Raw genomic sequence first — 12,722 nt, 5'->3', positions numbered from 1 at the left:
GGGCAGGGGCTATTTCCTACTATGTGTTTATAGAGTATCTAGCAGAATGAGGCCCCAATTTCAACCAATGGCTATAGGCGCTACCATAATACAAATAAGAGAGGATGATGACGATGACTAGAGAAGGCCCCCAGAATCATGAAAAAGTTTGGTTTTAATATTAAAAAGTGACTTGCTCTAGCATTCACCGAGTAGCTCTATTCTCACCATCTGATATTTCCTTGTATCCCTTATGACTAGCCAACGCCATTTAAAAAACAAAAAAAAGAGATATCTGCTTACTGTTTTCTGGCTCATTCTTCCTGTAAACAACATAGATCACATCCCCAGTCTGCAAAGAGCATGTCTGCTTCTTAACCACTTTCAGTTTATTAATTACTGTTCCATTAGTGCTGCAAAGAGAAAGATCGTTATTTAGCCCAAATGCTTTCATAATTATCATGGGGGTTTATTGGGAGAGGAAGAAGGAGGGGGGGGGGGGGAAAGAGAGAGATATTAGCAGAGAAAATCATTGGTACCCACCCCCCACCTCCAAAAAAAAAAAAAAAAAAAAAATGTAGCCAAGATTAAGAGAAGCCAGATAACTGAATGGGAAAAATCTGCCCTGCAGGCTTGTTCTGTAGAGTTGCTGAGGACTTCATTGCTAGTTTGTGGCTCCTGGTAAGGAAACATGTGGCTAATGGCCAGACAGACAGACAATGATCCCTTACATTTGGAGAATGGCTCAAAATAATTAGAGAATTGCTCCCTACGGAATGAGCTCAGCTAAGATAAACGGAAGACAGAAAGGGACAGAAGTAGTAGAACATCTCAGGCATCTATCTGAAAGTGCTAAATTGTAGTGTTGGGATTAACATTGATAGGAAGGACTCTCTTTTAAACTGTTTATGGGGTGGAAGACCCCATTTTCTGTACAACTAGGGACCTCATGCTGGCCCCTCTCTCCTTCCTCCTCCTCCTCTCAGATGTTGAAAGTTTAAAATGCCCAAGGTTGCAGATGGTAAATGATTCTGGTCATTGATGACTCTAGTCAGTTATTTTATTCTTATTTGAGTTAGAAAATGAATTGCTGGTATGACTTCTATAGACCTTTAAAAAAAAAAAAGTTTTCAACATCATACTCTCAAGCTACTACCTGTAGATTACTGACAAAAGGAAGTATCTATTTTTCCAGTTATGTTTACCTCAACTATTTTGGGTTGACAACTTTCCAGTCACACAAAACCGAAGACCCCTGCCCTGCCCCTTCTCCGAGGCCCCACCCCGCTCACTTCATTTCCCCTCCTTCCATCACTCGCTCTCTCCCACCCTCACTCACTCGCTCATTTTCAGCGGACAGGGGAAGGTCCCTTTTCAACCGGGTGTTCTGATTGAAAACCAGACATCTGGCAACCCTAAGAAAGTTAATAGGGGGAAAGAACATGTACATGCAGTTACATGGAGTTAAAAGCCAAGCTAGATGGAATCATTTTGAAGTGGAAACAAACTTCAAAAAAACACCAGCTACTGACTAAATATCTAATTATATCGATCTTCACTCATTCTTTTTGGGATGTACCACTTCATACAGTCGCTGTAAGTGTTTTAAAATCAAGTCAAATTACACTGAAATGAGTAATTTCAGCTCTGTTGCAATATGAGCATTTTTTAAATGCCTCATAGAACTAAAGGAGTTCAGATTTCTGCCATCCAAGAACCTCAGCAACTAATACCATATGTATAAAGATGCCCAACGAACATTGGGGCTTTTTTGTTGTTGTCTATGCCAACCTTTGGTACTATAAATCTTTACTGCCATCTTGTGGCTGAATTTAGTTACTCACCCAGACCACAGCCCAGATTTTCCCAAACGTACGTACCATAGTTAATTTTCCACCATGAAATAAAATCTAGAAACAAATCCCATCCTTCTCGTCTCATTATTTACCCTTTTAAACAAAAACGGCTCCTATTACCCCCTACCCTGTCCTTATTTTTTACACTTGCTATCTGGTCACCCTAAGGAGAAATCACTTTTGAGGTAGCACTAAGTGATTTCTCAGTCAAGAAATATATTTCTTCCCTCTCATCAGATGTACTTTTACAGTGTACATGGAGAAGTCAACCAACACAGTGCAAACTGCAAAAAATGCTGTTTTGAAGGTCACCTGCAGAGGGGAGGAAAAACGTTGGACTCTTTTCCTTCTTTGCTCCTTTATAAAAACAATTTTTTTTTTAAAGAGGGTAGAAAATTGAAATAAATATTTTCTCCTTGTCTTTTTACATTAGAAATACAGATCCTGTCTAGGCAGGAAGACTCTGTGATGACCAGAGAAACAGCAAAGTGCATCACCAAAGTCAAGAGAATGAAAGTTGAGCAATTAGGAGGGGAAGGGAATTTTAGTCAAACTGTTAAAAAAAACATTTTTGATTTGTTATTATTTACCCATGTTAAATGACGAAGAAATATTTTGAATCAAGGAAACCATTGTTAAAGATTCAAAAAACTGACTAAACTTCTTCAATCAAGTGTTACTGCTCACAATGACCTTTGAGTTTTGCTGGAGGTCTCCCAGCAAAACTCCAGAAAAAACAAACACAAAAAACCCCAAATCTTTTGGGCCTTCTTCATTATAGTAAAACAGCAAAAAAAAAGGGGAAATGCCCAATTTTTTAAGAAACCTTACAAGTCTCTTTAAGTAATGCAGAAGAATTTTCAGGGATTATTTTATACAATGACAATTGCACTAATTTGGATTACAGTTATATCATGGGCTGGCTACTCATGCAAAATATCAAAGGGAACAACTCTGCTTGCAACATTACCCATCTGGACAAGTTTCAACAGAAGGACACAACCACTACTCTAATGAAATAAGAGTCATAGCTGAGTGTTTAAGCAGTGGTCTATGTGCGCTATGATCAGGGACGGCTCTGGCTTTTTGGCCGCCCCAAGCAAAAAAAACAAAAAACAAAAAAACAAAACAGGGGGGCCAGAACGGCAAAGCAAAAAAAAAAAAAAACCTGCAGCGCAGCCGGAGCCCAGGTGCAAGGGGACTGGCTTGGGGGGGTGGGGGGGGGGCAGAGAGAGAGAGAAGGGGGCGGCCAGGGCTACAGCAGGGGCGCTGCCACGCGGCCCCTCCTGCTGCGCCACCTCCTGCCGCGAGGGCTCCGCTCCGGTCGGCGGGGAGGGAAGGAAGAGGACTGACCTGCAGGGCGCTCTGGTTCTCCGCACCGCCGCCCCCAACAGGGCGGCCGGAGCAGAACAAGAACAAAACAAAACAAAAAAAGCGGCCGTGCCGCCCTAGGATTGGGCGGAATGCCGCCTCCAACAATCTGCCGCCCCAAGCACCAGCTTGCTCAGCTGATGCCTGGAGCCGGCCCTGGCTATGATGCAAAACCACAGACACAAAGTCTCAAGTCTTGTTTTGAAGTGTACATGAATATCAGGTGGAGCGGGGGGAACAGCTCAATCTGACAAAATAAAGAATGTCTTTTAGTGATCTTCAGGAGGTTTCTGGCCCCAAGACTTATTGCCATAATGAGGGCAAATATATGAACTTAAAAAAATTTCAATACAAAGGGTTTTATAAGTACCTTTAACATAATTATTAAGCAGTTACTGTCAAATCCCAAGATGGGCATAAGGGACTTTACTGTGTTTTAGTTAAATGCTTATTAGAAAAATGTGCACTCCTGGATATCAAACAGTGAAGTTTGCTACTGGGAGGGAAAAAAATGCCAAAACTGCTGCCAAATCAACACCAAGGGTTGAATCCCACACACATTTCCATGCAGGTGAATCTCTGTGCTCCTGCAGAGTTCCATTGACTTGAACAAAGCTCTGACTACACCAGTCATTTGGAGAATCAGGGCCCAAATCATCATCCTTAACAAAGCCAAATGAGGAAATTGGTAGGGCAGCAGATGAGCAATCTTTGGGCAAAGTTTCTCCCCGTCCAGCGGCACAGAGATTCATTCGTTTAATAGAAAGAGAAAGAAAAAAGTCACATCGCTCAAAGAAAAGCACCCAAGATTTTGCTAAGCACTAAAGAAAACTGAATGTGGTTAAAATTAGATCTTAGCCAATAATATAGGAAATTGTAACATTCCTTTGTGTGTCATATCCAGTTTCAGGGCTCTAACCAGGGAAGTCTAACATACACTTTGTGGAGTGTCAGGCTATCACAAAATGGATATTTTACAGACTAACATGGAAAATGGCTAAATTTATGTATTTATGAGGCATTACAAATCATTGCACTCTAAGTGAAGAAGAAAGTAAGTCTAACAGACATTCCTTGTGATTCAGTACTAAACCAATGCCAACCTGCTATATTGTTTTGGAGGGAGATGAGAAGGAAACTCTGCTATCAGAGGTATAATTTGGATGAAATGTGAATCCAGGTCATAAAAGATCCCTCATCACTTTTCTTAAGACTAGAGATATAAATCTCTGTATCCTGACCCAATTCCCGTTTGGGTAGGGTGTAGTGGTGCAAGTTATCCCATACTATTCTGTCAATGTGCCTCTTGGCTTTGGAAGGGCCAATCCTAAAGTTAAGAGTGTAATTTGGAAAAAGAACAGGAGTACTTGAGGCACCTTAGAGACTAACAAATTTATTTGAGCATAAGCTTTCGTGGGCTACAGCCCACTTCTTCAGATGCATAGACTGGAACATATATTGAGGAGATATATATACACATACAGAGAGCATGAAAAGGTGGGAGTTGTCTTACCAACTCTGAGAGGCCAATTAAGTAAAAAGAGGAAAAAAAACTTTTGAAATGATAATCAAGATAGCCCAGTACAGACAGTTTGATAAGAAGTGTGAGAGTACTTACACACAAAAACTGCCCAATGGAGGACAGGGAAAGGTCCTTCAACTCATGAGATTGAGGTCGACTTTTGCATTTGAATTTTTGTTTTTAAGAAAGAATTAATTGCTTTTCCCTGGGACAAGCCAACTGTTCCGTGAATGTAACTGATTAAGTTATCTAATACAGTATTATTTCTTCTAGTAAACACTAAGGGCTTGTCTACACTAGCAACTTACAGCGCTGCAACTTTCTTGCTCAGGGGTGTGAAAAAGCCACACCCCTGAGCGCAGCACGTTTCAGCGCTATAAAGCGCTAGTGTAGACAGTGCACCAGCGCTGGTAACTATGCCCCTCATGGAGCTGGGTTTTTCAGAGTGCTGGGAGAGCTCTCTCAAAGCACTGCGCCACAACCACACAAGCCAGTGCCAGTGCCAACTAGCCCTAAGAGACTAACCAAGGCACTTTCTGGGGAGAAAAAGAAGGAACCAGCTCTTGAAGCAGATTCTACTGAGCCAGACAGGTATCAACACTTGCTCTCTTACCTGTTTATTCAAGTAGTTGTAAAGTTCTCAATTCATCACCTCGCAGGGTGAGGAGAAGTCTAAATGCTTTCTAAACTGTGTCAGGATTGCTCTGTCTCCAATAACTCAGCATGTCAGCAAACAGGTATGGAGCTAATGCCACATACTGTTTGATATTTTATGATTTATCTGCAATACAGGAAGAGAGTGTACCCAACTGAACTGCCCCAAACCAGCTGCCTCCCGCAATGTATTTGTTTTCAACAGAAAAATCTGAGCTTGACCAGAGCAATGTTTCTAGAACTGCCTTCCCCTTTAGAGTAGGCTCACAATAACAATTCTGAGTAATGGAACACAGTTCAGCAGGTTTTCAAACCTAGCCAATTATAACAGTAAATGGGGGAATGACAGTGTTATCTACATGAGCTTCATGCCCTTGTTGGCTCTTGAGCTTAGGTTTATATCTTCTTACAGCCAGTTTGACTCTATGAAGCTCAGCTGATATTGACAGCAGGCCTTGAATATCAGAGGTCTCAGACAAATTCTGAGAGAAGAGAAGCTTTATCTTCTACAAGTAGTAGGACTGTCTCCCTATTCCATGTGTAGTTAAAGTGCTTTACGTCAACTCTCACTCATGCACAGACAGAATATATAAAAGGCCTTTTTCCTTTTTGTCAGATATGTGAAAATATAACCTTCCACATTCTCAATTGCAGAAGACAGGCATTACTTAGGATTGCAGCCTTTCTGTGGGGCTAACAGTGCATCTAGCCCCACCCTTCCACAAACTACACTCTTGCGATGTTGACAGCAAAGTTTTATTTAGCTCAGCTACTCTCTTCTACTGGCTGCCCCTTTTTGTTAGCTAGCCACCTGAGCTCTCCTGCTCCATGACTGTCTGGAGAGCAAGCCGTATATGTGTGTGTGTAGGAGCCGGCATGTGAGTAGAGGGGTCAGAGGGAATGTATATTATGGCAGGAGGGTAGGAAGAGAAGACTTAGGCTTTGTCTACACTAGCACTTTTGTCAGTCAGGGGTATGAAAAAAACATCCCCCGACCAACATAAGTTTCACCTACAAAGCACTGCTGTGGGCAGCGCTATGTCAGCAGGAGACACTCTCCTGCCGACATAGCTACCGCCACTTCTTGGGGGTGGCTTAATTATGCCAGTGGGAAAGCTCTCTCCCGTCCGCCTAGAGCAGCTACACGGGAGACTTTAGCCTTTGGGTACGTCTACACTTACCGGAGGGTCCGGCGGCAGGCAATCGATGTTCTGGGATCGATTTATCGCGTCTGGTTTAGACGCGATAAATCGATCCCGGAAGTGCTCGCCGTCGACGCCGGTACTCCAGCTCGGCGAGAGGAGTACGCGGCATCGACGGGGGAGCCTCCCTTACCGCGTCTGGACCCGCGGTAAGTTCGGAGTAAGGTACTTCGAATTCAGCTACGTTATTAAGTGGGGACCAGGCCTTAGTAGAGGAAACTGCCGACTAGGCCCCCCCATACATCCTGCGACAGGCAAGAAAGATTATACATCCCAACTAACTTAAACAACGCCCCAATAACTACGTGGGTGAAACCAGTAAATCACTACATTCTTCAGGAGTGATTAGAAAATAATACAAGACAAAAACATCCTATTACCTGTGGGTGAACATTTTTCACAAAGCGATCACTCTATATCTAACCTATCAGTCCTCCTCCTCAAAGGAAACCTGAACAATAACACTTTCAAAAGATAAGCCTGGGAGCTTAAATGCATTACTCTGCTAGATACTAAAAATCATGGACTGAACAGAGAGAGTGGATTTATGGCTCATTACAACAAGCTGTAAAGCACTAACCCCCTCTTTTTGTTCTATGACTATAGAGGTGTCAATGGGCCATTCTACCTTGAACAGTCTCTTACAATATATGCTAATTACTTATGCCAAACAATCTGTTCCACCTTGCATTTAACTGTGATGCTGAGAGTACCTTTCCCAGACCTGAAGAGCTCTGTGTATCTCAAAACTTGTCTCTCACCAACAGCAGTTGGTCCAATTAAAAATATTGCCTCATCCATTTTGTCTCTCCAATATCGTGGGACCAACATGGCTAGAACAACACTGCATAAGCTCTCATCAGCATTCTTGTAACCCAGCAGGAAATAACCTCTCCCAGAAGAGCAAGTTTGTTGGCTCTGATCGTTCAAAAACGTATGTGCTGAACTTTATGCACTATGGAGTAGTTCCATTGACTTCATTGGGACTGCTCATCGTGAGCTAAGTTAAGCACATACACAAGTCTTTCCAGGATTAGGGCCTTTAAGCATTATATCACTACATAATAACTCCCTGAAATACTGATTAGAGGAAAGAAGTAAAAAAAAAAAATTCTGATAACAAATGACTCATGGCAACATCAAGGGCTACAATGTTGTACTGAGCGATTTCAATTATTTAATTGAGTTTATTGACTTATAATTTTACTTATTAGGCCCCTCTCTCTCCTCTCCACTTGAAATGCTTGAGGAGACAAAATCATTTCAAAACATAATACAATAGGCATAAGTATGTATACGGTGCTCATTACTATAGATCCAAAAGGGAGCTCAGACTATAAATAAAGCCAAAATCCAGACAACCCTTCAAGCCCCAAAGGTCCTATGAAATACAAGCTACCTTCAGAGATATTTTAAACACCAAAAGGAATAACAAATATGAATCTCTATTCCTATCCACTGCACGTTTTTGAAGTTATCAGTGCAAATGTATTTCCTCCCCAACCCAAGGAGCTGGGGATGGAGGTAGGGAAGAGAGCTAGTATAAGGAATGTGTGTGCCATATACTAATTCACTATGAATAGTTTTTAAAAACTCCTAAAGTCACTGATAATTTTTTTCACAATGCTATAATTGCAATCACATAATAAGACACACAGTATACAAAACTACCAGGCACTCCCCACCATCAGTCTGTTTTTCATCCAGTAAGCTACGCATTCCGTGGGGGAGAGAGAGAGGAGATGAGTTTTAGGGATTGTTGGAAAAAATTAACACTTAAAAAATAAGAGACTTACTCTGTGATATGTACAGCTAACTCCTTCCATGAGCACTAAACAGAATTTTACTCCAGCAAACCAGTAATAAAAGTTTAAAGCAGGGCTAACCTGGTATCCTCCAATGATACTTGTCCAGATTCTTCATCCACTGTAATCTTACAGTGATCTCCAGACACCAGTTTGTTGCCAGGAAAGGACAAGTCACAACCTTAAAAAGAAAATGTTTATGATCAATATGTTTATAAATATCTCATGAATATTTACATAGGCAGATCCCATCACAGAGACTGATCAGTCCACTTACAACTCTTCTTTTAAAAACAAGATTTTCTTACATGTGTTAGCACCATTTTTAGATTATTAAAGACAGAAAATTTAAAATCTTGTGCAGTTCACTGCCATTAGGCAGGAGTATTAATGATTTGGGGGATGATGGGAACCTGCCCACCCATTCTAGGGTTCTGAGCAACCATCACCATTTTGACACTACCTTAATCCCTCCTTCCCAACCATATTCAAGGCTTCACACATAAGACACTATTCCATCTTGCAACAACACTTCCCTTGTAAGAGGGGCCATAATAAGGAACATGATTCATATCCTCCCATTCATAGCCTGGTCCTGGATTACTTCCCAGCACATTCAATCCTCCCTAGACAGGACAGAGAGACATCTGGGTGTAGTAGATCTAGAAATAAATAAGTCACCCACCACACCCCCTGATAATAGTTTACCGCTATTTTTCCACAACTGATGTCCATGGGACAACTAACAGCTACAGAGTAGAACTTGTGCTGCACAACTTCATGATCGTGTGATTCTTGCTGAAAGTGACTAGAACGCCGTAGTTTCACTCAGAAGTAGTTCAGCACTTCCGCACTGGTGTACCCCATCTACTCTTTGCGGCTCTTGGAATATAGTGTAAGGGCCAGGAAGAAGAGGGGAACGGCATGGACTAAATGAGTTTTTCCAGAACCTCACATATTTTTCTAATAGGATAATGGTGCCAACAATATTTTGCTGAGGAGTAGATGGCAAATTTTGGTTATGTATTTTTCTAACTGAACACTTTAGTAATCTAACTGTTAAATGATTATGAGAGCAATTCAGCAGGCAAAAGTCAATCTTTATCTGCCATGTAGGCCCACTGAAATTCAACTAGAAGATTTCCTAGTGTGGACATCTTGTTTGTTATTAGTCATATTTAGCAATACAGTCATCAAAAAGGGCAACAAATATATGGTACGAATTTAACAGACAAAAGATACTTAGATTTTCCCTATAATATGGTCCATGAATTCCATTTTGACTGGCCATATAGAGTCTATAAACTATAATATACTTTCATTGATGCTGGGTGCTACAACATGATATGCACTGAATTGATGGATAGGCAACCTAAAGTTAGTGCCAGATGGCACAGTGCAAGGTTAAGTGAATAATTTGCTTTAAACATGGAATTCCCTTAAAATAAAATCAAATAGTCAACACTTTTAGACACAGAAACACTTGCATTTCAAATCAACTCTCATAGAAATGATTTTAATATGTTAGCAACCGTCATGCAGCCAGAAGAATTAAGGCTTTTTGGATTGTAGGTGTGTGTTAAAGTGTGAAAATGTTGCATTGCAGATCCTCCCCCCCCCACACACACACTTTTTTTTTTTAAATCACAAGAGCTAAAGGAAAGAGTGGTGACAAAATGGGTATGACATGACAAAACTTGGTTTGAAATGCAGTGCTTTTTTATTTGCACAGAAACAATCAGGGAAATCATCAAGACAAATTCACGGGATTGGGTGTTTGTGATATCACCAGGAACCCCATTAAAAAAGAAAGCCAAAGACAGGGAGAGAGCACAACTTTTCTCTCATGGAAAGGGATTTTGTGGCAAGCATTGAGGTGGGCTTCTTCTATCCTACCTCCACCTTATCCTCCCACCAGATACTAACATACCTGTCATGTTTCAGAGTCCATCTTCATATATTTTTAAGGCCAGAATGACCACTATGATCACCTAGTCCGACCTCTTGTAAATCACACACCATCTTACCTTTTTTCCGCCCAATTGTCCATTCTCTTTTCAGCAGTAACACATGGGGCTCTGCTTCATCAGCACCTAACCGGATCAGCTTCCCCCAAGGCTGTTGCTGCTGGTTTTGGTCTCCTCCTTCAGAATGCTCCATTTGGATTCACATCTGATTTTAAAAAAAAAATAATCACAAGACACACGAGAAAAGTTTCACTTGGAAACAGTACAGTTTCTCTCCCCAGCCCTCCTACCTTTCTCCCCCATCTGTTCTTCCTCTCGCAGCTTTCACTACCGATTATCTTTCTCTTTCCCCGCCTTCTCTCCTCGCCCCATCCCTCTCCCCCTTCTTGTCTGTTCTCTGTCCCAAGCCATCACTTCCCCTCTCATCTCTTTATTTCCAGACCGACCTCCCCCTCTCCCGCAGCAGCAGCCCCTCAGACACCTACACTCACACCAGCCCCAGCTCTCCTGCATTGCTCTAGTGTGTGGGCTGAAGTCCCTGCAGTCTACTCCCCGCTCCTTCCCTCTCTAGGGCAAGCAGGGCCCCCCTCGGAGCCTGGCCCTCCAAGGCCTCTCACAGCCCTGAGGGTGAGACACACAGGAGCCAGGCTGGGGCTGCTGCCAGGGCCCCGTCCTTCCTCTCCTCCCTCCCCAACGTCCCTCCCGCTCACCGCCCTTCCCCCAGCCCAGGGGGACTTGGGGGGGTTCGCAGCGATCCACTCCCCCCGCGCCAGCCTCTTACACCCAGTCCTGCCGCGGAGGCTGCTGCTGTCAACAGACATTGCCAGCCATCAGCTGATCAGGCTCTGGGCGGGGCCTCGAGCTCCCCCACGCCTCCTATTGGAGACCAGAGCAGGCTAATCATAGAGAACTCAGAGGGCGGGGAGGCACGGAAAGAAAAGGCTTCCGCTCTCACCACAGAGCTGGCCGCGCTAGAGCGCCGCTTTCCTCCGCGCTGGGCAGCCATCTTGGATTGGGGAAGCCAACCGACTATTGAGGCGGAGGAAGAACGCGCGGCGGCCATCTTAGAGGTGGGCACCAGTGGCGAGGGTGTGTCGGGCATTTTGGATTTGGGCACTATTCCCTTTTGAGGTAATATATTAATCACAGAGCACGCTGGCGCCCATCTTTGTCATGGGCAAAATGAATGTCCTATAACAAGTGCCCTCAAAGAGTAATAATGCTGTAATAACAGACATCGACCTCTGTTATCTGTGATACCTTCATTTCTGTTAAATATCGAGTAATTAAGCTACAGTTAATTTGACTACAGCAAAATCAATAGAGTTTAGCTGACACAGAATGAACCAGCAACGCTGCCTTCCCAGGGAATTGCTCCAGCTATAATGCTGCGCCGAAAGGGAAAAACTAAATATTGATTTCGGGCCCAGTCTTTCTAGTTTTAAATACTTGAGAGACACTTAAATCCAAGCATGGGGTGGGACTCAGAAATACATAGTTGGCAGTATTGCTAGCTCCAAATATTAGAAAAGCATGAGTCAGGCGTGTCGTTCCTCCTCCCTCCCCGCTACAGTTGCCAGTTTTGGTTGGACGTATTCCTGGAGGTTTCATCATATGACATAATCTATAATTAAAGATTGATCTTTAATTCCTGGAGACTCAAGGAAAATCCTGGAGGGCTGGTAACCCAAATTCCCCCCACCCCCAAGTCATGCCCAGTTTTAAAATATGTTTTAAATATAATAATACATTTGCAGTTCTTTGTTTGCTTTTTGGTATGGTCAGGCAGGGGGCATGGCCGGGGCTGGGTGAGGGCAGAGCCGGCGCAACCCATTAAGCGAGCTAGGCGGTCGCCTAGGGCGCTACAATTTGGGGGGCGGCGACCGTGGCAGTATTTCAGCGGCAGGACCTTCCGCTGCCTCTGTGGGGGGCGGCATTTCAGGGTGGGCCCTTCCGCCGCGTAGGGCAGCAGAAAATCTGGCAGCGCTCCTGGGTGAGGGGGAGCGAGCTTGTTCACGCAGCCATGCCGGAGCGCTCCTGCCAGCAGGAAAGGCAAAGTAGCTCCCTGTAGCTTGGAAGGAGCTCAGTCGGCAGCCTGCTGTTTCCGCTCCCTCCCGCCCGTGTCTCCCTGTGCTGCAAGAATAGGGTTACCATACGTCCGGATTTTCCCGGACATGTCCGGCTTTTTGGGCTCCAAATCCCCGCCCGGGGGGAAATCCCAAAAAGCCGGACATGTCCGGGAAAATCGGGACATGCGGGGCCGGCGGTGTTGGGCCGGGGGCGCGGTGCCGAGTCGGGCCGGGCCGACGGTGCGGCGCCGAGCCGGGGGGTGCTGAGCCAGGGGCCGGGGACCGGCAGTGCTGGGC

General features: G+C 43.9%; 1 protein-coding gene across 8 annotated transcripts in view; it reads right to left on the bottom strand.

Annotated features, from left to right (window-relative positions):
• The window catches only part of CHFR (checkpoint with forkhead and ring finger domains), a 30,940-nt gene extending 19,715 nt beyond the window's left edge, over nt 1–11,225 (bottom strand). For 6 of the 8 annotated variants that reach the window (XR_004648254.1, XR_004648253.1, XM_034791105.1 and 3 more), the window contains exons 1-4: nt 11,138–11,225; nt 10,417–10,561; nt 8,471–8,570; nt 283–392 (exon numbers count right to left, since the gene is read on the bottom strand). Coding sequence is in view for 6 of the 8 variants with exons in the window: in XM_034791105.1 (XP_034646996.1) it covers nt 283–392; nt 8,471–8,570; nt 10,417–10,549 (343 nt within the window). In the remaining 2 variants the exon portion in view is untranslated. Of the gene's footprint in view, nt 1–282; nt 393–8,470; nt 8,571–10,416; nt 10,562–11,066 lie in introns of those variants that run through there. The other 2 variants (XM_034791104.1, XM_034791108.1) reach the window with 2 other exon arrangements.
• Nucleotides 11,226–12,722: the final 1,497 nt, after the last annotated feature.

The sequence above is a fragment of the Trachemys scripta genome, chromosome 15 (assembly GCF_013100865.1).
Source record: "Trachemys scripta elegans isolate TJP31775 chromosome 15, CAS_Tse_1.0, whole genome shotgun sequence".
Lineage (NCBI taxonomy): Eukaryota > Metazoa > Chordata > Testudines > Emydidae > Trachemys > Trachemys scripta.
The sequence above is the reverse complement of the archived record's forward strand: the minus strand, read 5'-3'. Positions and strand labels throughout refer to the sequence as shown.